General features: G+C 41.9%; 1 protein-coding gene across 6 annotated transcripts in view; it reads right to left on the bottom strand.

Annotated features, from left to right (window-relative positions):
- APP (amyloid beta precursor protein) overlaps nt 1–22866 on the bottom strand; it is a 259372-nt gene that overhangs the window by 21060 nt on the left and 215446 nt on the right. For all 6 annotated transcript variants that reach the window (XM_074360950.1, XM_074360953.1, XM_074360939.1 and 3 more), the window contains one exon: nt 4978–5199. In XM_074360950.1, the coding sequence (XP_074217051.1) occupies nt 4978–5199 (222 nt within the window). The remainder of the gene's footprint in view (nt 1–4977; nt 5200–22866) is intronic.

Genomic DNA, 22866 nt, shown 5'->3' with positions numbered 1-22866 from the left:
CACTGCCTTCAGCAGCTCTGAATCAATGGTCCATTATGAAAAGAAAGACAGAGAATGATGGAAACTCGAGGACTTTTGAGTTTGTTAGTTCTGGCATTCCCTGTAAGAGACCAAGTCTAAGCTAGATGCTGCCTAGCCTAAATTCCCCTCCCCACCATGCCTAAGTTAGTGATGGAGGAGTCGGCAGGAAACCGGTTTTACTGTAGATAAGAGAGGCCTGAAAAGGACTGCCTGGCAAGTCTGATGAAGGACATTAATCTCAGTTTCCCCATTTAAGTGATTTGTTCATTGCTGCTTTACAGCTAAGTGGGAATCTACCAGAGGGCAACTTCACGATGCAACCACACACGTCCAGTCTTACAAGACCCGCTGCACCTCTTGAAAAATATTACAGCATTTTATGTATGTTTTACACATAGGGGAGCTGACTGTTGGCCACAACGAGTTTCTGGTGGCCACTGCATCCCATGTTGACCTTCGGGCTGGCCTGCTCAGGCGATCAGGAAAATGCAGAACAAACAAAACGCTATCAACACAAAAGTTTCAGTTGGATGATTTCACCACCCATGAGAACAACCGTTTTATAAACAACGGCTTCACTTGAGTTTAGCCATTTCAGTTTTGTGGATCAGAAAAACCACAGAATAAAAATGCCTGAAGGCAAATCGCAGCTGGCCAAAGAGCCTAAAAATACTGGAAAACTGTGTTCCTGATACGCTTATTTTTTCAGTGTAAATTAAAAGAATGTCTGGGTGTCTGATCCTCTCTGTGGATCTGACTGATTGTTCTTGAGAAAAACAACAAAGTTTTTGGTCGGCACTTGAAGCTCGGATGATAAGGGCTGCAGGAACAATGAGAGGAAATTCTTTGAGGATTTTAGATATTTTATTTTATTTTTTTGAGGTAATTGGGTTTATTTATTTATTTTGTAAGGGAGTCAACAGAGGATTGAACCCAGGACCTTATGCATGCTAGGCATGCACTCTACCACTGAGCTATACCCACCCTGCCGAGAACTTAACATATTTTCAGTAGCCCTGTGTGCAAGCACATGTCTGTAAGAGTCACGAGAAACAAGGAGAAGAGGGAGATGGGGAGAAAGGATAAGATTTGGGGACTATTATAGGGCTTGCTATATACATTAATTTTAAGGATATACTGTTTGGGGCACAGAGTATCTCTCCTTGAGACAAGCTGGTAAAACCTCTCTAATGAGATCCTGGTTCTATTAAAAAAAAAAACAAAAAAAACTACCACTGAACATTTACTATGTTCCAGGGGCTTTGCTAAGAGGTCTTCATACCATCTCAACTAATGTGCACATCCTATCTTTAAGTTAGGAATTGTTATCAGCTTTATTTCACAGACTGGGAAATAGCCTGAGAGGCTCTGTGAGTTGCCCAAAATGACACAGCAGAAATGGAATTTAAACTCTGATCCACATCATTCCAGAATGTGGGATGGTGAGGAAAGTGGAGGTGACTTTGGTTGTCACTATGACTGGAGAAGGAGGGAAGACACTCGTGGCTTTTAGTGGGGATCTGGGATGCTAGATGACATGCATGGGGCAGTCCCACACAAATAAAAATTGTTCCACACTCTATGCAGCTTCCTAAATTCCTGCTGGACATTTATGTATTTATGACAATGTGAGTCCAAAACTTAAGTCAGCTTTATATATAAACACCAAGCATTTCTGCAACAATTCCTACTGTAGGCTGGATCTCCCTGGAGCTCCCCAATGGATAAAATGAAGAAAGGATGTTTAATTCAGAGCCCCCTTAGCAGTCTGCACCTGTATTTGTCACATCCATTTGGGGGCAGACACCCGACTGCCATTGTTTCCATGGGAGTCAAGCCTGAACACTCACATGTTAAAACACTTACTATAAATCACGCCCATTATATTGACTTTCCCCTCTAAACTGTGTCAGTTCATTTTGTTTTAAGATTCATCATTAAGGAGTCCTCTCAAAATATGATAAAAGGAGTGTTGGTCTGATAATGGTGAAAACCAGAATTCAAACTCTCTGAGATCTTAAATATTATTGCCTCCAATACTGTCATGTACGAGTTTGCTGTTTATCAGTAACATCCTTTTTTAAACAAGAATAGTAGCTCTTTTGATGAGACTCAGTCAATGTAATGACTGTACGCTGGTCAACGATCTAGACGCGCTCAGTCACGGACTCTGCCCAACCGGGCATCTACCCTGGCTGTACCCAAGGGCCCTGTGTGTGTGTGTGTGTGTGTGTGTGTGTGTGTGTATGTGTGTGTGTGCGTGTGTGTGTGTGTGTGTGTGTGTCTGCCTGCAGACTGTCTCGCAGGACCAGCTCTACCATGTGTGCTGTTAGGAACGTGAGCCCAATGGCCACAAGCCACCTGCCACTCTCAGAGCCCACTTCCGAGCAGAAGTGGTGGTCCACGGTGTTGTGGGGTCTCTCCAAATTGGTTTTGTTCTTCACCTTCAAAAAGCAGATGACTTTGGGGAAAGCACAATATAGTTAATCCAGTCTTCTTTGGATTATTTGGCAAGTTGGGGGAGGGAAAAAAAATCACAGCTTGCCTCCTAACTTGGACCAAGACTTCTTTACTTCTTAAGTGATGTGGGGGAATTGTTAAGGGGCAGAAGGATAAGAAAACAGGGGCAGTGTTCTGTTGACGATGGCATCAGGATTTGGATTTCAAGAAGCGGCTTTAGTGAAATAAAATCGTTTCTTTCTATATTTCTACATAAAACAAACAATCAATATTCCTTCCATTTTTTCCCAAGACGAAATGGATCTGTTTGGCTAACATAAACAGCTTGTTTAATGGAATGCATATAATATTTAATGGAGACCATATATATGTATGCATATGAATAAATTCAGAGGCAAGATAAAATGCTTAGGGCATAAAAGGGCAGATTCATTTAACTGTTGGTATTATATATACCATTAACATGATAACTGCAAAGTTAAATATACCTCATTAAAGGCAGCAAGGAAACATGCACGCTGATATTCATATATAAAGCAGCTAAGCTCTCAAGATTTCATTGAGTGAGAAAGGGAAATTTTGAAATTCAGGAAATGCAGCAGCTTTGGGGAAGATACATAATGTTTTCCTATTGTCTTTTGTGCTCCGTGGCACCAAGCTCATTGCATTTCACTGTATTCACTAAATGTGAAGAGTTAACATGAACAGGGCTGGACTGTCTTTTATGTCTGTGAATTCCACACAGTCCACATTTCTAAGAGTCATAACATGTAAGAGAAATACCAAGTATTACAACAAACTACGTATTAAGGTCTGTAAATTAATTTTACACTGCTGCTAACTTAGCTTATGCTGTTAACGCTCGGAATCTCTTTCCATAAACTTTGTCATAAATTACAATTTGTAGTCCCTATTATTTGTGTGTGTGTTCATAAAAATGACTTAGGTAAACTCTAAAGTATGTTTTATTCTACTTTTCCAAAATGAATAAATAATAATACATATGAAATAAGAACACTGCATTTATAGAAACTATATATTTGTAAGAGATGTGAAAAGGTCTTAAATTATAAGAAAAGGATAGGCAATTCTCTAGAAATTGTAATTTTAGAATCACATTGCAGATAACTTCTCAATGGCAAAGGCAATTTTTAAGAAAAAATAGGGTATAATCTATATATTTAACTTTTTAAATAAAAAGCTAAGATTTGGACATAAATGACAAACTACACACTTAACATTATTTGGTATAAAAAGGGCAGTGAGGACTGTAATTTCCTATGAAACGAAGTTTGGTAGACTTCAGACATGTTACCTTTTCCTCCATCAATTAAACAACAGCATCCTAAAGGAAAAGAGGAAATCTTGTGTGCAGCATTCCATTTACAAGCTGAGATTGGACATTTTTCACAAACAACTCTCATTAGAGGCTAAATGATGAAGATTTTAAATCTATCTACCAGAATCTATCTACCTAAAAAAATAACACAACTAGCATTCCAGTATAATACAATTTAATAAGGAAGTTACCCAGGTCTTTGATAACTAAATATCCTTAAATTTTTCCCTCTATGTAAGAATTAGTTTTATAAATGGAAAAGTCTGGATTATTTTTGTATCATAAATAACACTGCTGTTTGTATCTGATATTACTAAAAGGTACCTTTTTTTTTTTTTCCAATTAATGGAACCAATTTGTGGTGATTACTCATGTTCTGAAAATAGTCTACACAAAAATTTTCAACCATCAAAAGTTGCTACTTTAACAAAGAAAGTTACAGATAAAATCCTATGTGCTCTTGAAAAACATACTAATTAGTGTCTAGAAATCAAGGTGTTCCTATGCTTCAAAATTTATACTTCTGAACATGTAAAAAGATATGGAATAAGAAAAACTAAAGAATTCTCTCTTATAAATAGATATTTGGAAGTTTCTGCTAAGAAATCCCTATGAAAGAAGGTACATAATCCATTGTGCAAATTTGTTGACAAAGAAAACCTTGCTTTTCTGAATTATCACAGGAAGAAACGTTTAGATCAATGTGCTTCTTAATTTTGACAGCTGCCTTGTATTTAACCTAAACACAAAATTGTGTAACTCTTAAGCAAAATTACATTTCATTACATAAGTGGTTCTCTATCGTTGCCTTTAACATTTAATGCCATCTGAAATTTAACGCACTAGAATAAATAACCAATGCAGATTATTCTGGTGCCTTTCAAACCTCCATTTATGCAGGCCCCATTAAAATTTCTCTCTCCACTGAGTGAACTGTGATTTCCATAATTTCACCACCTGTCTGTTTCCTTTGAAGGTGGGAATTCTAGGCCACGGGCTCATAAACCCTAACTGAATATTGTGCTTTTGGAATGAAAGCCACAATATACCCCTCGGTGAGAAAGGAGTTTTAAAGCTTCATAAAAAAAGTCATTCCTTAAGAGCATGAGAGAGCTAATATACACCAGAACGTTCTGGTTCCCTCCTGGGCTTCTTACCTTCGTTTTCCGTGTTGGCAGGCACAGAGTCAACTCCAAAAGGGTGCCAGGGCTGGAGATCATCCAGGCTGAACTCTCCATTCACAGGAAGAAGCTCCACAGTGGTCTTTGTTTCAGTCAAAGACGGCATGAGTGCGTCATTGCCATAACTGATCCTTGGCTCACTGATCATGTTGGCCAAGACGTCATCCGAGTAGTTTTGCTCTTTCTGCAGCAGCTCATCTAAACAAAACAAAGCCGTGTCTTTGATGAGTAACAACGATCATAACAGTACCATGTGCTGTCTGCGGGCACGAATGCAACCACTCAACATGCATGATCTTATTTACAGCCACCAGGTGGGTACCATCATCAGCTCCATCTTACAGAGGTGAAAACTGAGGCACACGGTAGTCAAGTCACTCGCACAAAACCACAGCTAGCAAGCGCCCCTGGTGGGATCTGAGCCCAGGGAGAATGGCTTAGACCTTGGCAGATGCTCTGAAGCGCTGCACCACTCCCCCTAGTGGTGAAAGACCTGGAGAGGTACCTGGCCATTCCCTTCACCACAAGGCTCTCCTAGGAAACTGCGGTCACAGAGGAATGGGCAACGTGCTTTGATGGGGCATTTGCAGTGGAATGGGGGCAGTGCACAAGGTACAATTTCTTCTAGGCTGGAGGGCACATCCAGCGAATCCTTAGTCTCTCCCCGAACATGTGTGAGGACAAGAAAGGTGTAAGTGATGGGCAGCCTGCTCCACAGTTGCACAGTTCTCATCATTTTGCTTTGAGAAAAAAAAAATCTGTCTTCTTCAAAAGGCTCCCCTGGTGCTACAGGATGTATGCTCTGAGGCAACAAAGAAAAGCCCCTTGAGCTCAGCTCCAGCCTGGTCTTCTGTGGGATAAACAGCCCCGCCTCCCGACATTTCTCCTGGGATCTCAGACCAGGCATCCTGCCCTCCCCCTCTGCTGGGACTCCTTTCAAAAAATACTACCAGTCACTCCTCTTTAAAACTGACTAAACAAAATTAACTTCCTGGAGCATAATCGACATACCTTAAGTTCTTCTAGTGAAAATTCCCCTATTATACTTGTCATTACTGAAATGCATTTTTTACCGGAAAAAAGAGCTTGTATCAAGTGCAACTGCCCTTTTAAAAACAGTATCACAAGATTCGAGAATCTCCTATTACGTTGCCAAAGACTCACCGGGTTTTTCTGTGTGATGTATTTTTTAAAGCTGACTCAGAAATAGCCTATGTGCTATTAACAATAATATTCAACAGAATTTTTCACTTTCCAATCACACCTGTCACGAGCTGACTGTGTTATACCTTTCAAATCAATGACTGGTGGTTAGTATTATTGATGTAGAAAACGAAAAAAATAAAATCAGGATGTAAATTTAATTTCTAACATGTTACTATCATCCTTCACATTCTCTTTTAACTCAACAACACAGAATTTATCTGAAAAGTTAAAATTCTGTTCAAATATACCTATTAAAGCAATTTCACAGAATAGCATTAAAGTATGAGATTAATATCCATCCATGGAGTTGGTTTTATTGCAAGATATTCTTTTAAATGATAAAATCTCAAGCAAATCAGTCCTCTTGAAGTCTAATTTGAGTTATAATATATATCTATTCGCTGTAGCACCATTCTAAGATTCAATTATTTGATGCTTGCAGTGACCTTCCCCGTACAGATAAAAGGCCCCCATTAGATTTCTTCCAACTTTTTCACGTCTTACGGAGTCATAGGTAATGGCTAATAACTTAGCAATGTCTGCTTTAATAAATTAAGTGGGCATTTCTTTTATATAAATCTTATGCTTGTGACTGTTAAGTTCTTACAATATAAAGAGAGGATCTTCTGGAATAATTATTGGTGCTTACATGTTCGTTCATCTTGAGGGAATAACGTTTGCCAGTGGGAAGTGGGATCTGCTCTCGGCCCCACCTGGCACCATGCTGTTCTTGGTGTCTTTGCGGTATTTACCGTCACTTAACCTCCTCCTCCATCGGGAAATATTTGCTCTTTGTCTTGCATACACAGAACTTGAGCTTGTTCCCGTGACTTCTCTCAATAGCTCTCTGCTCCTTTTTTCCTATTCTCTTGGTCCCTACCATTTTCTTCTTGTATCTCTTTCTGTCTCTTTCTGCAATTCTTCATTGGGAAATCCCAACCACTCTTGAAACTCTATAGAAGGACCTCCTACTTTTGGATGAATCTGAAATGTATTTCCCCAGCCCTGACTTCTCCCTCCTGCTCTAGTGTATGTATTTCTAACAGTCTGCAGGAACCGTCATGAACTTGGATCTTCCATGAGCTTAGTGGGTACCAGACTGAGCCCCTCGCTCTCCTGCCGGCCGTCCTGTTTTCTAACTGTGGCAGAACTGTTCTCCCAGCCACAGGCTTGGAACCTTCAGAACCATCTGTGACTCTGTCTTTGTGTCCTGTACTTGAATAACCGACAACTCCTTTTAAATTCCATTTTGGATTCTCTCTTATCCCCTCCCGCCCCCTGCCCACTGCCCACCTCCCTTCAGCCAGCACTACTTTCAGCCTGGATAACTGTGATAGCTGTCTCCTCATTGCTCTCCCTAGTTTAATTTTTATCCCTCTGTTCCCCAGATCTTTACCTGATACTGAGGAATGGCTCTGTCCCATTTCGGTGGTTCCTCATTTTCTACTGAATTAATCCCAAACTCCTTTGCTAGATATTAAAGGCCCTCTGTGATCTGCCCTGCCCTGCATCTTTCCAGCCATGAGATTCACAGCTCTTTGCTGTATACACCTCTGATATGGTGATTTATAATAAATATTTGACTTTCATGTAGACACAGAGCTATTAAAACCCTGGGAACCTCCCAGGTGATGAAAGCTTTAAAGGTGTCTTGTTACATTAATGAGGTGTCTTCTGAAAAGCCCCTAGGTTACCTAAGGATAGGCGCTGGTGATCAGGGGAACTAACCACATGATTAGAGGGCTGGAACTTTCAGCCCCACCCTAACGGCCAATGATTTAATCAAGCATGCCTATGTAAGGAAGCCTCTGTAAAACCCCAAAAGAATAGGGTTTGCATTATTTACAAAAGCCAAGATATGGAAGCAACCTAAGTGCCCACCAATGGATGAATAAATAAAGAAGATGTGGTGTATATACACAATGGAATATTACTCATCCATGAAAATGAGTGAAGTCTTGCCATTTGCAACAACAGGGATAGACTTGGAAAGTATTATACTAAGTGAAATAAGTCAGTCAGAGAAAGACAAATACTGTATAATATCGCTTACATGTGGAAGCTAAAGAAGAAAACAAGCTAGTGAATATAACAAAAAAGAAACAGACTTACAGATGTAGAGAACAAACTGATGGTTATCAGTGGGGAGAGGGAAGAGAGGAGGGATAAGACGGGAACTGGATTAAGAAGTACAAACTACCATGAATAAAATTTATTTAATAAGCTACAAGGATATATTGTACAACATAAAGAACATAGCCAACACTTTATGATAACTATAAATGGAGTATAACCTTTATAAATTGTGCATCACTGTGTTGTACAGTTGAAACTTACATAATCGTGTACAACTATACCTCAAAAAGGGAAGAAAAAAGTGAATTTAGCAAGGCTTCTGAATACACAGTCAATATAAAAAAAATCAGCTGTGTTATATACTCACAATAAACAATTAGAAAATAAACATTAAAAAAAATAAGCTATGTTAAAAAAAAAAAGGGTTGGGAGAGCTTCAGGGTTGGTGAGCAGGTGGCAGGGAGATGTGGGAGAGGGCATGAGAGCTCCAAGCCCCTTCCCACGTACCCTGCCCCGTCCTGCTCTTCCATCTCTTAGTCCTGAGTTACATCCTTTTGTAATAAACCAGCAGTGTAGTAAGTAAAATATTTTCCTGTGTTCTGTGAGCCATTCTGGGAAATTAACAGACCCTAAGGAGGAGGTGGTTAGAATCTCTGATTTATAGCCGGTCATCAGAAGCCCAGCTGACATCTAGGACTTGCAATTGGCTGCAGAATCTGAATGCTACCTTCAGGTCGTAGTATGAGAACTGGGTTGAACTGTAAGACACACTGCTGAGGTTGGAGAATAGCGTGGTGGTGTGGGGAACACCCTACATATTAACACCACATCTGAATTGGTGGGGTTACCCCCAGAGGGGACCATGTGTTCCTCTCAGGATGCCTTTTCCCTCTGTTCCTGCTCCCTGGGAAGCCCATCTCTGCTTATCTGAGCTATATGAACTCTTTAGAGCCCAGCTTTAATGACCCGTCCTCTACGACTCTCGTCTCAACAACTTTCCGAGGCAGGCACGATTTACCTTTATGGGACAGGCAACTGAGGTGGGCAGAGATGACTGGATCCCTTCAAGATTCCCTGGCCAGTAAGCATCAGTGCTGAAATCCAGGTCCTGGGCTGCATCACCCCAACCTCCCTGACTCAACCCCTCCCTATCCAGGCTCCCTCTTTCAGCGCTGGATAGCTCATGTGCAGAGCCAATGGAGAAAGCCCGTACTATAAGCGTGACTGTTCCATAATGTCTTCCACATTGATGGGGTTGTAAGCTCACCTACGCATCATTAACCCTAAGAAATCGTTATTGCTTTTGTCCCTTCAAATAGGCATTTCCCAGGCACAGGAGCTGGGGGGGATCCTGTACCATCTCAGCCACGGCAGTAAAAAAGACAGACTATGGAACTGTCATACTGGAAAATCTCACATCTGCACGTCATCAAATATGCAGCACATGTCAGGCTGCAGCATATCCTGCTCTCCCTCCCCTTTCTCTTTTATCTCTTACACTGTTGGCAGGAAAATTCCTCCAAATGGCCACTAAAATGTGGAGTCCCATGGTGGTTAATTTTCCTGGTTTATTATATTCATTTTCAGAAAATGAGAGAACGAAATTTTCAAGAAACATTACCTTTTTAGCAGAGTGAAAAGCAATTAGGCTTAAAAATTTTTTTTTGGTACCAAAGCAGAAATCCACGTTCTTGTCTCAGTTTAACGTTGGAGATTTAGAAACAACCACCTTTGGTGAGATTCATTTGGAATAATGAAGTCAGTATGGTTTTTAAGGGACGAAAAGAGGGTGAAAATGGTGGATTACGGTTAGCTGGAGGAGGATTCAATTTTGTGATCGTAAAATGTCTAAGGCGGCCACCTACTTCTTGAAATTATTAAGGGCTCAGGATTTTACCAACTGTGAAAACAACTGGCACCAGGCAATTCCTCCTATGAGTAAAACAACAACAAAACCCTCCCCCCAAAACCCCCCAAAACCCCAGAGCCAAATGTGATTATCTCATCGTTCATTCTGAGAGAGATTTCATCTTTGAATTTAGTGGTCAGACTCATCACACAGGAAACCACACTTCTACTATATTGGTGGCTCTAGTGGATTATCTTTTTATCTGAATTAATTTAATATTTCATTACAATGCTTTGATGGCATATATTGGGATTTCAAAGCTTTTAAGCATCTACATTTGCCAACTGCTGTATTAAACTAAAAGACTAGGCATGTTTCCCCCCAAGACTCTTTATTTTCCTAAAAGCTATTTGTTATTGCCCCAAATTGCAGTGGTTACCTCTGGAGTCAAATATCTTCTCTAATACCCAAGCACAGGAAGTCTTGAAGTTAAAAGTGGAAATAAGTAACTGAGTTCAATGATGGTAATATTTAACCTGGAGTTTAAACAATAACAGTGATATTTAATTTCAAATATTAAACATGCAGCGAACCCCACTGTATGTACACTGCCCTTTTAAAAATGTTTTAAACACGTGTATTTATAATAAAAAAGTGTCTTGAGGGTGTCTATTATAGTAAATAGGAAAAATAAAACAAAATATCTCATTGTTTTCCTATGATTGACAATATTTAAAGTATTTTAAAGGAAGCAACATCCAAAGAGACACCCAATAGTGATTTCATCTTCAAATGACTAAAATATTTTGTTTTTGTAGCAGCAAGAGACTTCCATAAGTCATTTTGAGAGAAATGGCCTCATTAAAGGACTACTGAATGGGAAACGGATGAATCCTAGATAATTCATCTAATATTCTTCTTTTGATTATTAATCCACTAGCCAGACTTCTAAAAATTTACCTGCCACATTTTAGGGTTTGAGAAAATTAAGTTTTTATACATTAAATCAGTTCTTTTACAAGCTTCAGTTGTAATTATTGAACTACGTCTCCCATCCTGTAAATAAATGCACTTGGGGTGGGGAGGAAGCTTCCTTCATATAAAGGAGGTCCACCCTCAGTCTTTTCCCCGGAAAACACGGCGATTAAAGGTCTGATTTGGAGACTGGGGAACATGCCTAGATGTGCTGGGTTTTCTTTTTGTATAGAATTGAACCTGCATTAGTATTATCATTTTTTCCCTGTTTTCTGATTCTTCTGGTTCCTGGTGGAAAAATACACATGGAAATTTCCTTTCAATTTCGTCTAACAAGAGATTCTCCCATGACCAATTCTTATATTTTAATAGATAATTACTTACGCATCTGAAAATACTGAGGATTACATCTCTGAACAATGCATCCCCCACAAATGATACAGCTGCACTGGACTTATTTATAAAAGGGATGTGCCTTTTTCCCTATCAAGCAGTTCTCCCATAAATCAGCTGTCATCCATTCTAGGCATGCTGTCCACAGTGGGACTATGAGATCAGATTTCATTTTTCCATCGCAGTTCTGTGCGTGTCGGATTCACGCCTCCGTGTGTAACTGCCACGCTGTTCATTATACTTAACATCACCATGGCCTCTGGAGCTCCCTAAGCCTTGTGCCTTCATCCATACAATTAGGGGAAATTGGATGGACGGTCTCTGTACTTCCTCCCTGAATCCTGGTGTCTATAACTCTTCTATGTGGGCATCCCCTGAGAGCTTGCTGAAATGTATAATCTCAGGTCCCACCCAGACTTGAGAAACAGAATTTGCACGTTTACCGCGACCAGCAGGTGATTCTTAAGCACATGACAGTCTGACCACTGCTACAAGCTGTACAAAGGCATCACTCCACCATGGCCTCCAGTATCCCCTTCATAAGACTAGCCTCAAAACAGAACAAGGTGTGAAAGGTGAGTGTGGCCAGGAAACCGTATTGCCAGAAGAAACTTTGCTCCAAACACCTCAAAGGCATGTCCTTAGAACCCAACCCACCCTGTTGCCTTGAAGCTATTATTCATGATAAGGCTTCTGAACTAGAAAGCCATAGGAAAGGAAAGACTAGTTATGAATTTCCTTATGTGCCAGACCATTTGTCAGGCAGGAAATTACACAGGAGCCAGAGCAGGAAAAGTGTTCAGGAAAACAGGTCAGTGTTTTTCAGACCGTAGAAAAAAAATGTGCTTAAATATACAGAGGGCACCAGAGGACATACTTCACTGCTGTGCGCTCCCCTGTGAAGCGTGAATTTCCTTCTAAGCATGGACCCGCCTATGGTTCAATGGAGCAGAAGTTGTCTGAAATGCTGATTTGGGCGAGAACCTATGTTGGGGTGTTTTGATCAGTGTGTGACTCGTGGGACAGCCAGACTGTGATGCCATCGTGTCATGCTGTGATATCTCGATAGCGTGAGATCAACTGCACCAGTGACATCCTTTACATGTCCATTAGCTCATGTGACACCCACGGCAATCTTCAAGTGGGATCATTACTCCCACTGACAGTTGAGCAAACAGGGACACCCATCCTGAGAAATGTACTTAAGGTTATCAAGTACCAGAACTGGGCTCTACACCCAAGGATCCTGATATGTGGTACAACCTTCTGTTTCAGGAAAAAACCCACTTTATGGAGGTCATGGCTACTTCGCTTTGCTTAGTAACTAACATTATAAAAATACACACATGTCTATCATCACAAGCATCTTGTTTGTTTTGCATACATTGTGATAGATTTGGTAAGTGATGAATTCAATGGTATCTTTTTCTCCTATGAAGAAACCAAGGTAATCACAGAGCTGCCTGGAGCCCAAGGTCACAGAGCTTCCTGATGGTGGAGCAGAGCTGGAAGGCCATGTGGTTCTCAGATGCACAACCAGGAACTGGTCCCTTCTCTAAGTGAGACTTTCCCCGTCACTTCCGTTTTGATGGTCCACCCTCAACAGAAGTTTCCCCTCTGAACACCTGTCTCCTATGTCCTTAGATTTCCCTTTTTTCTTGTAGACTGGCATAAATACGAGAGCTACATGAACTGTTACCAGGTTTCACAAATTCTGAGTCAAATTTAAGATAATTTAGGCTCCTTTGGATTTTGAGCTATTTATGTATGTATTTATTTTTTTAAATGGAGGTCCTGGCGGTTGAGTCCAGGACCTCCTGCATGCTAAGCATGTGCTCTACCACTGAGCTCTACCCCCTTTGCCATGAGCTATTTAAAAGGCTGAATGGTGGACTGACTACACATGCAGTCACCCCAAATATCCCTTTTTCATCAATGGTGCAGGGACTGGAATCGTCAGTGACCAAGACTGAAACAGCACTGTATGATGCTGCTCTGTTTTCCAACATGAGGAAAACATGAGGCATACTATCACCAAGCAATACTGTTCCACAAATCTAGTTTTAATCTTGACCTCCAGGAAACTGGGTCAGTCGTCTTATTTTCGTCAACACTATCAATCTCGAAAATCTCTCACAGTCCCAAAATTCAGACTCCACGTCTGAATCTGGCTTTATTTTTCTTTACTAAGTTTCTCGGACATGGATTTTAAATGGGACACGCTTTGTCCACTTATGGCAACGAACTCCCCCCCGGAGGGGACACAAACATGGCTACACATCCCTTGGGAGAACATTCCTTACTGCGTGTGACATTTTCCTGAAGCATCACTTGTCTCGCTTAAGACTGAGGGCATGAAGAAGTGCCTCTTCATTCAAGATGAATTTCCTTTTGACTTTCAAACAATGTAGATCAAACAACTTAGATCTACCAACGGCCATCAGAAATCCAAATAAAACTCAGCCAGGCTCCCTGGCTTCTAAAAAAAAAAAAACAGAGTCAAGAGTTCCTTCTTCGTATTTACTTGTGGAACTTGTGCTCATGTCCCGATCTTGTTTCCAACTACATCAGGAGTTCTGGTCCCACCTGGGTAATCGGAAGCCTGAGCAATCCCGAGGGAAAAAAATCTTCTGAAGTTTAGACTACAAACCACGTTTACCTATTACAGAAAGAACCCCCAGGTATGCTGTGCTGAGGCTATAATTCGCGCACATGAAAATAAACGTCTTTGTTTTGAGGAAACACGGTGAAGCATTTAGGTGTAAAGACCAGTATGTCTCCAAGTTACTTTAAAAAAAAAGGCATTTTGTGTGGTAATTTCAGAACTTTCTCTAAGTCTGGAATTACACTGAAATAAAAAGTTCAGTACTGTGACACTAAAACTGTAGTCCCGGTTTTAACCCATCTATCTGGCTAATATATATAATGAAAATGCACGTATGTCTAGTAATGTTGGCAGATACAGACTACACGTCCTCTGCAAACCAACATAAAAATGAATGTGATTTTTATGTTGTGTATTCCTTAAATATAGGTCAGTGATTTCATGTGGCCTCTTCCACCCAGGAAACAGTTGTTGCTAGAGGAAAAACTAGCTGTCCTGGGCTAGTTAAACGATACATACTTTTATGGCTAAGCTCAAGGAGTTTCAAAGTAATTACGATTATGTAGAATGAATGTTCTCTGTAAACCTGTCTAAGAACTTGACCCCTGCAGCGTGAGCTAGGATTCCACCGTGATTCCTCCTTTACATAAAAACGTAGTTGTGTATGAATGATGAGAGTAACATAAATTCAGTTGCAAAAAACGTAGAAAACACAAGAAATGATAATCCACTTGCCACCCCACCACCAGAGATAACCAAGAGTAATTTTTTAAAAATAGTTTTATCCTTTATGGAACTGATTATTTAATCCCGTCCCACGATCACCTGGTTACTGTTACGACTGTGGTCAATGAGAATGAATTTTTCAAGATTACTGAAGCACGCAGGAAGCTCCTGGAACGGGAGTTATCAGGTTTGAGGATAGAGATGGAACCACGAGGATTAATTTCCCCCCAGGTCCATTCCACACTATGTATTTCTCAATTTTCTAATAGACTGTTCTGCACAGTTGGTACAGTTTTTTGTTCATTTGTTTTTACTTCTAAGTTCTGAGATACACAGTAAATTGGAAACATGCAATCAGTCCTGGGTTTGCACTGAGTCAGTATCACGTTTCATTCTCTAAAAATTGCTGATGCTTTTAGTGAGCGCAGAAAGCAAAATAAGAAAGGCTCTTTAAAAAGAATACTCGAATGACAGTTTCACTGCTCTTGCGTACATTTTCAGAAATGCAAAGTCATTCCGGCGACTGTATACAATCTGAGCTCAGATGCCCCGGGAACCTTCACTGCTGGTGCTAGGGTGTTCTGGGCACCAACCCACAACGTCCCCTTCTCTCCACCTGCGCTCTGAACCAACCAAGAGAGAGCAGCTAGACATTAATGCATCACCTTTACTTCTGATGAAGGCCAGGCCCATGCCAGCCCACTGGGGGCTTTCTTTTTGGAGAGTGAGTCACACACAGGGCACGTGGCTTGTCAAGCTGTGTGCAGACGGACTGCAGCTCCACCTTGTACTCCCAGCTGCACCTGACAAGGGAGGGCGTCTGCGGGATGGGTCCTGTCCGACCTGCACGCTGGAAGCAGTGGTCCTGTCTGATCAGCACCCTTGAAGGAGTAGAAAACTAACAAGGTGGCCATTGAGTCATTCAGGCCTGTGCTTTCAGCTAAACTGATCTTATGACTAACAGGCTCCCCTCCCTGTGCTCTCTTTTCTTAGAATAACTTAATCCCTTTTTACCCTGGAGGTCTTGAAAGAAGGTCATGGACTGAACCTCAGAAAAACGGGCAGACCCTCCTCATAACAACCTCCTTATAACAACAGCAAGTTCTTACCAAGATGAAGAGAAGGTAACACCCTGTAAAACGCCCTGATTGTTGTCACCTTTTCTGTTCCCTCCAGTTTTTCTACAAAACCTCAAGACCTCAACCCCAAGATGGGCTCACAGCCTTTAAGGCATGAGCCGGCTCTGACTCCCTTTGCCCGGCAAAGCAATAAAGCTGTTCTTTTCTGTCTTCCTGAAACTCTGCCTCTCACTCTCAACTTGGCTCTCAGGTACAGAGGCCGGTTTTTCGGCAACACCCTCTCCCAAGCTCCTGACAGGTCTTTCTTACCTGGGTAAGAGACACCCTGGGGGGACGGAAGGAATCCAAAGGAATGGACAGCAGTTCCCCTCCCAGCAGCCTGCCCTCATTCTCTGCTACGCTATGAAGACAGTGCATGCTAATTGATTCATATCTGACAAATGCCTAATTGATGGAAATCCATTCAGGCAGACCTCGTTTTATTGTGCTTTGCCTTACTGTACTTTGCAGACTGCGGTTTTTACAGGTGAAGGTTTGTGGCAACCCTGTGTCAAGCAAATATATAGGCACCATTTTCCCGGAAGCATTTGCTCCCTCTGTGTCTCTGTGTTACATTTTGGTAACTGTTGCAATATTTCAAACTTTTTCATTAGTATTATATCTGTATGGTGATGTGATCGGTGCTCTTGTTACTACTGCAAAAAGATTACAACTTGCTGAAGGCTCAGAGGATGGTTACCATTTTTAGCAATCAGGTATTTTTTAACTAAGGTGTGTACATAGTTTTTAGAGACATAGTGCCATTGCACCCTTAATAGACTACAGAAGAGTGTAAACAAACTTTTACATGCACTGGGAAACCAAAAAATTCATGCGACTTGCTTTATTTTGGAAACAAACCCTCAATATCTCGTAGGTATGCCTCTGTCTTGAAGGACGTAAAGCACTGGTTAGCAAGATGGGTTAGCTCATGGCAGGAAGTAAAATTTTCAACATCCATACATAGGTGATTGCACTCAAAGAGACTGAGATTTATGCTAGTAAGTATACAGGTATGAACAAAAAATACTGCAGACCACATTAGCAAACAAAGAATGCTGAAAGCATCAAGTCATCAGCCACTGCCACCACCCCCCAGTGAAGACAAGCCTGCAGCCCGGCCTCTGCAGCCACTCACAATGGTGCACCCTGAGGGGACTCAGAATAAGAAAGGACAGGATACTGGCCCTAGATAGCTAGGTGCTTGTCAAAGGAATGAATTCAATGAGCCCAAATATCTGCTTCCTCCCATATATAGAAAAGCGCTAAATTCTTTAACTTGAGATGCCGGATTTTCTTTAGATAACAAGTAATCTTTTATTGTTCCAACTACCTGGTCTTTGTTGTAAAGCTCCTATATATCCTGGCTCCTCCCCACCTCTTCGGAGCAGTCCCTCAGAGCGATCTGAGAGGCTGTCATCCCGGCTTGAGTCTTCCTGCCAAATAAAACTTAACTCTCAACTTTCAGGCTGCGCGTTTATTTCAGTCGACACGGGGAATAGGCAAGTGTGGGTAAGATCAACGCACATCACGAGGGAGGACGCTTCCGTTCCTACAGACAGCACATCGTGCTTGTAGACGTGACAGCTCGTTTGAGATGTTTCTTCATACAGATTTAAAAAACACACAGCAACCCTCTTTTCTCTTCTGCACACTGGCCTATTCGGGTTTTCTTTAACACAAAACTCATTCTGCAGTGGACATTTTTAGGACAGCAATGGTCCTTTCTCTTCTGCATTGGCAGACCTGCAGGACCCCTTAACAATGTAGGAACCAAGCCCGGCGACGGAAGGTGCTTGGTGTCTGGGGCTTGGCGATGGATGGAAGTGTCTGTTTTTGGGGAGGCATTAACAGAGCAGAAGTGGAGAGGCTGAAAGGACTCACTTTAAGAAAATTAATTTGGAGCCAAGAAAATTAAAATAATTTTATCATCCATTAGTGAGCTCTTTCACTTATTTGTTCATTTATTCAACTGTTGAGCAATCAATCCTACCGTCTTGCCGGCCAGTGCAGGAAATGATGAAGGCAGTTTCTTTCTACTCAATGCTCAAGGCCCCAGAGGAAAGATGGGCCCAAATGTAATTCCCCTGTAAATGCTCGGGTCAGGGGAATAGGCAGAGTGAGGAAGAAACACACTGGGACTTCGGGGCTGGGGATAGTGATAGTACACATTGGCTAAGGAAGAGAGACGGCTGCCCTGGTACATGCACGCGCCATGCACAAGGCACAGAAGACGGGATGCCCAAACGCTGGGACTTTTCTCGTTGTTGGAGCACAAGGGAGGCGAAAGGGGAAGCAGCTTAGACAGAAGCCAGGGGCTTTACATTTGTGGGGCACACACAGGGCAGAGGAAGACGCTGACCGGCACGAAGTCCATGCCGTTAGCAGAAGTCAGACTATGGGGATTCTGTGGGTTGAGTGGCCTGCAGTTCATTAATAGGTAAATTATAAAGAAAAAAGGGGCAGAGGGGAAACCTGGGGATTATAAAATACTAGTTAGGTCAACATTAAAAAATGGGGAAGAAGACAGTGGGCAAGGAATGCACATTAGCATGAGAAAGCCAGAAAGATGTTTAAGGAAGTGATACAAAGAACACTGTTACTTTGGTGGTGGTGGGAGGTGTGGGGGCAGGTGTGATGGGAGAGAGCACAGGTGGCTGGTAATATTTTTATTCTTGACCTCAGTTTTGTCCAACAAAAGAGCAGAGAGGGAGAAAGACAGGTTCTATTTAGGTATGTTGAGTTTGTGATAATTCCAACACATCGTGGTGGAGAGCTCTGGAGCCACTGGAAATATGGGCCCAAAGAGCTCACGTCTATGCTGAAACAGTCCAAAGGGAAGAACCAGAATGAAAATGGGAGTTTTCCCATTTTCCCAGGTATTTTGGGAAAAAAAGCCCACATCAGATTCCCCAAAAGGGATTTACTGTATATTGAATTCTACTAGATAATTCCACCCAGACTGTAGTTCCGCCCACAATGAAGTGCCAGGTCCTCACTGAAAATTCTTTACAGCATCTAACTGTCCTGCGCTTGGTGGTTACTGTTAACCTCAAGGAGCAAAGTATCCTGTCTCCAAATCAAGAGCTACAGGTCTTTCCCCTCCATTCACTCCTTAATCAAATCATTTTAGTATGAGTGCCCATGAGATGATTAAAACAAACAAAAAAACCCTTTTTTTTTAATGCTGTAAAGGAAAAGCGAGAAAACTGTGTAGGAGGTAAAAAATAAAGTTGCCTCCATCCCTTTTCCACTTTCCCTTTGAACATGCTCTCCCTTCAGACGACGAAGTGAAATGCAGGTGGTGTCACTGAGGCCAGCTCTGCTTGAATACATTATAGAAGATGGTCATGTTTTAACACTGCATAGTCAGAGAAAGGTAGTTATATTTTTTAATCTGATCATGTAAAAAGGGGAAAGTGTAACAATGACCTGCGAACCAGGAATCCTGGTGCCAGAGATGTGTTGGAAAATTAGCCCAGATGACCACTTCCTCACCGAGAATGGGGAACCCATGCTGCTGCCTGACACAACTGCTTCCATCATATACTGCTTCCCGCCCCCTAAGGGGCATCCAGCCCAGTCCTTCCTTCCAAACTCATCTCCACCCTTCCCAGTCTCAGCATTGGACCTCATCCAAGCCCCCAATGCTTTTCTGTCAGAAATTCACATGGTAGTCTATTGATTTCCTTTCTCAAAAAAAGCTGCTTAAAAATGTTATTTTCATCTCAGCCGAGTGACCCTTTTCTCTCCTCCACTCTGCTCTGGAAAAGTCTCAACTTAGAAATTAAAAACAAAAACAAAAACCAGAATCTCAAATTATGATACACTATAAAAAGAGTTAGCAACTTCCTCTGAGATTTCTACTCTTCCCCTCTTTTACATAATCAGATTAAAAAAAAAAACTACCTTTCTCTGAATATAAAGTATTAAAAGATGATCATCTTCTATAATGTAATTAATTCACCTCAAAATTTAGAGTCTTCTACACTAATTACCACAGAGCTCCAATAGCCTTTTATTTAGTGTGAGGTACACAGTCTTAATTCAAATATACTTTAAGCTTCAACAACAAATTAAAAAATGATTCACAGGATGGTGCATTTATACATGTCTTTTCATCTTCCAAGTGCAGTAAGCATTAATTAACCCTGGCTAATTAAAACAACCGTGGTTTACAAATTTACTCATTAATCTGCTTCAAGCAAATGCAAAGCATTTAAAGCCTTTCACAATTTGAACCAATTAAACATGGAACTTATTAATTTTTTGTAAAGGAAGAGGTCATAAATTCAAGGCATGCAGTCTTTTGACTTAAATTTGATAGCATTTTTGAAAGAAACTTGGACAATTTTTTGGATCCACAGAAGTTAAGGCAAATTAAAAATAAAACTGATGTGGGTTGAATTGTGTCCCCTCCCCACAAAATATACTGAAGTCCTAACCCCTGGTACCTACGAATATGACGTTATTTGGAAATAGGGTATTTACGGATGCAATCAAGTAAAGATGAGATCATACTAGAATAAAGACAGGCCCTCAATCTAGTATGGAGTCGGGTGGACACTACTAGAGTGAGGCGGGCTCTTGACCACACTGGACAGAGACGATGCGGAGAACACTACGTGAGGACAGGGGCAGAGGCTGGAGCGGTGCACCTGTAAGTCAAAGGAATGTCAGGGATTGCTGGCAACAGCAGAAGCAAGAAAAAGGAAGGAAACAGATACTCCCCTGGGGCCTTTGCAGGGAGCCTGGCCCCGTGGACACCTTCATTTCAGACTTCTAGCCTCCAGAATGGTGAGAGAATACATTTCTGTTGTTTTAGGCCACCCAGTTGATGGTCATTTGTTACGGCAGTCCCAGGAAACTACTGGACTACCCATATAAGCAAGTATTACCTGTTTGTTAGTAAGATAACCATTTCTAGCCATTAACAAACATACTGGAGTAGAATGTGGATTCTTAGTGAGCCCTCTGTTCAAGGCCGGGATAGACAGACTGGAGAGAAGAAAAAAGAGTTCTATAATCTAATGGTCTAATTTAGCCCCATCAGTGCGGAGATGTTGCCCCTCTGAGCGCCAGCAGGTGCTTTCAGTGGAGACTAAAAGCTTCTCTGCTTCACCTCTCAGCTCCCCGCCTCCCTTCTACAGGGAACACTGTCCATGTCCTTTTCTTGCCCATCACCAGCTGCAGGTCTTAACCATGGGGATTCTGGGTACCAGGGAGGGCACAAGCTCAGCAAGGCAGGGGCACGGCCTCAGTTCCAAACACCCTGTAAACACAGATGTTCCGTCACGTCCTTCCTGAGAAGCCAGCAGCTCAGCCGTCCCTGGCAGCACGATGCGTGGCAAACTTGGTCAAAGAATTTACCAGAGGTTAAGTATAAAAATCGAAAGGAGTTTATCAGGGTGCGCTGTCATAGACAGCAGTGGGCCACACAGGCGAGGGGTGCCTGCGTGAGCACCAAGGGCCGGTTATTGGGGTCTTTATAAGGTAGGGTCTCAAGGTGCCTGATCGGCTTGTGTGCAAGTCTCTGCTTGGTTGTAGGTGAGGTAAGAGGTTTAGGGTCCGTGAAGGGCGGCAGGGTTTGGCTCTGCTAAGGTGGGCTGAAACAAGCCAGCCTGAGCTGTTGTGAGATTAAGCATTACCTGGGGTTATTCACTTGTTAGGGGAAACACACCCAGTAAAGAATGTAGTTTATCTGTTGAGGGATCACAGGCATATCTGAGAGCCCAGAAATGGGGTCATTGGACTTTGAAGGATGTCAGTGGGCCCAGCTAAACTGAGCGACGGACGTTGGGGCAGCTGGAGTCATCCGTAACATTCAGCATATCAATTTTAACTTGAGTTCACTCTCCACAAGCTGGATCTTAACTCAAAAGTTCTCCAGGAGCCTAAAATTCTTCTTTTTATTCTTGTATGAAAGATGGATGATTAGAACAGAATACTTAATAGAATGAATGTTTAATACAACTTCTAGGTTATTGGCTCAAGATATGAGAAGACATGGCTCCAATACCTGCTTATTGGTTTATCCTGCTAAACTATGTTATATTATCTGGTCTGTCCTTATGCTTTAACACTGGGAATGCTTGGCTTTAGTCCCTCAGAGACAAAGAGAAGACTGTGGAGAAATCAGTAAGAGAACAGCATTTAAGAATCCATCAAACCTCTCCGATGTCAAGTGCATGCTTTCTATATACCAAAGAGGTCTTACATTTGAAATTCATCGAGAGAGTGGAAGATGGTGGATGTGAAAACTGGTTTCAGTGACTTCGGGTAGAGAAGCAAGAAAAGTGTCTTGCATGGCCTCCCTTGAGTTTTTGAGGATGAAAGAACCCAAGCGCACTGAACAGATGATGGTTGAGAAACACGGAAGACGGGGTACACTGGCTCTGTCCCAAAGCAGGATGTAGCCAACTGTTAGGGACTGAACTATTTCCCCCCAAACTCATATGTTAAAGTCCTAACCCCCAATATGATTGCATTTGGAGATGGGGAGCTTTAAGGAGGTAATTAAGGTTCAATGAAGTCACAGGGTGGGGATCTATTTCAACAAGACTGGAAGAGAAAGGGCCCCCGGAGATTTCTCACTCGCGCACAGAGAAAAGGCCATGCGAGGACACAGCAAGAAGGCAGCCGTCTACACGCCAAGGAGAGAGGACTTGGGAGAAGTCAAACTTGCAGAGACGTGATCCTGGACTTCCAGCCTCCAAAACTGTGAGAAAAAAATTTCTGTTGCTTAAGCCCACAATCTATGGTGTTTTATTACGGTAGCCCGAGTAGACCAGAACACCCACCGAGTCAAACCCAGATAAAAGGAAGATCAAAGGGCAGAACAGCTTTGTCTGAGGGATTTTGCTTTCTTCGTCTTCTTGATTGTTTGTTTGTTTGTTTTGGAAAAGGTGATAGCTGAA

Source organism: Camelus bactrianus, chromosome 1 (assembly GCF_048773025.1).
Source record: "Camelus bactrianus isolate YW-2024 breed Bactrian camel chromosome 1, ASM4877302v1, whole genome shotgun sequence".
Lineage (NCBI taxonomy): Eukaryota > Metazoa > Chordata > Mammalia > Artiodactyla > Camelidae > Camelus > Camelus bactrianus.
The sequence above is the reverse complement of the archived record's forward strand: the minus strand, read 5'-3'. Positions and strand labels throughout refer to the sequence as shown.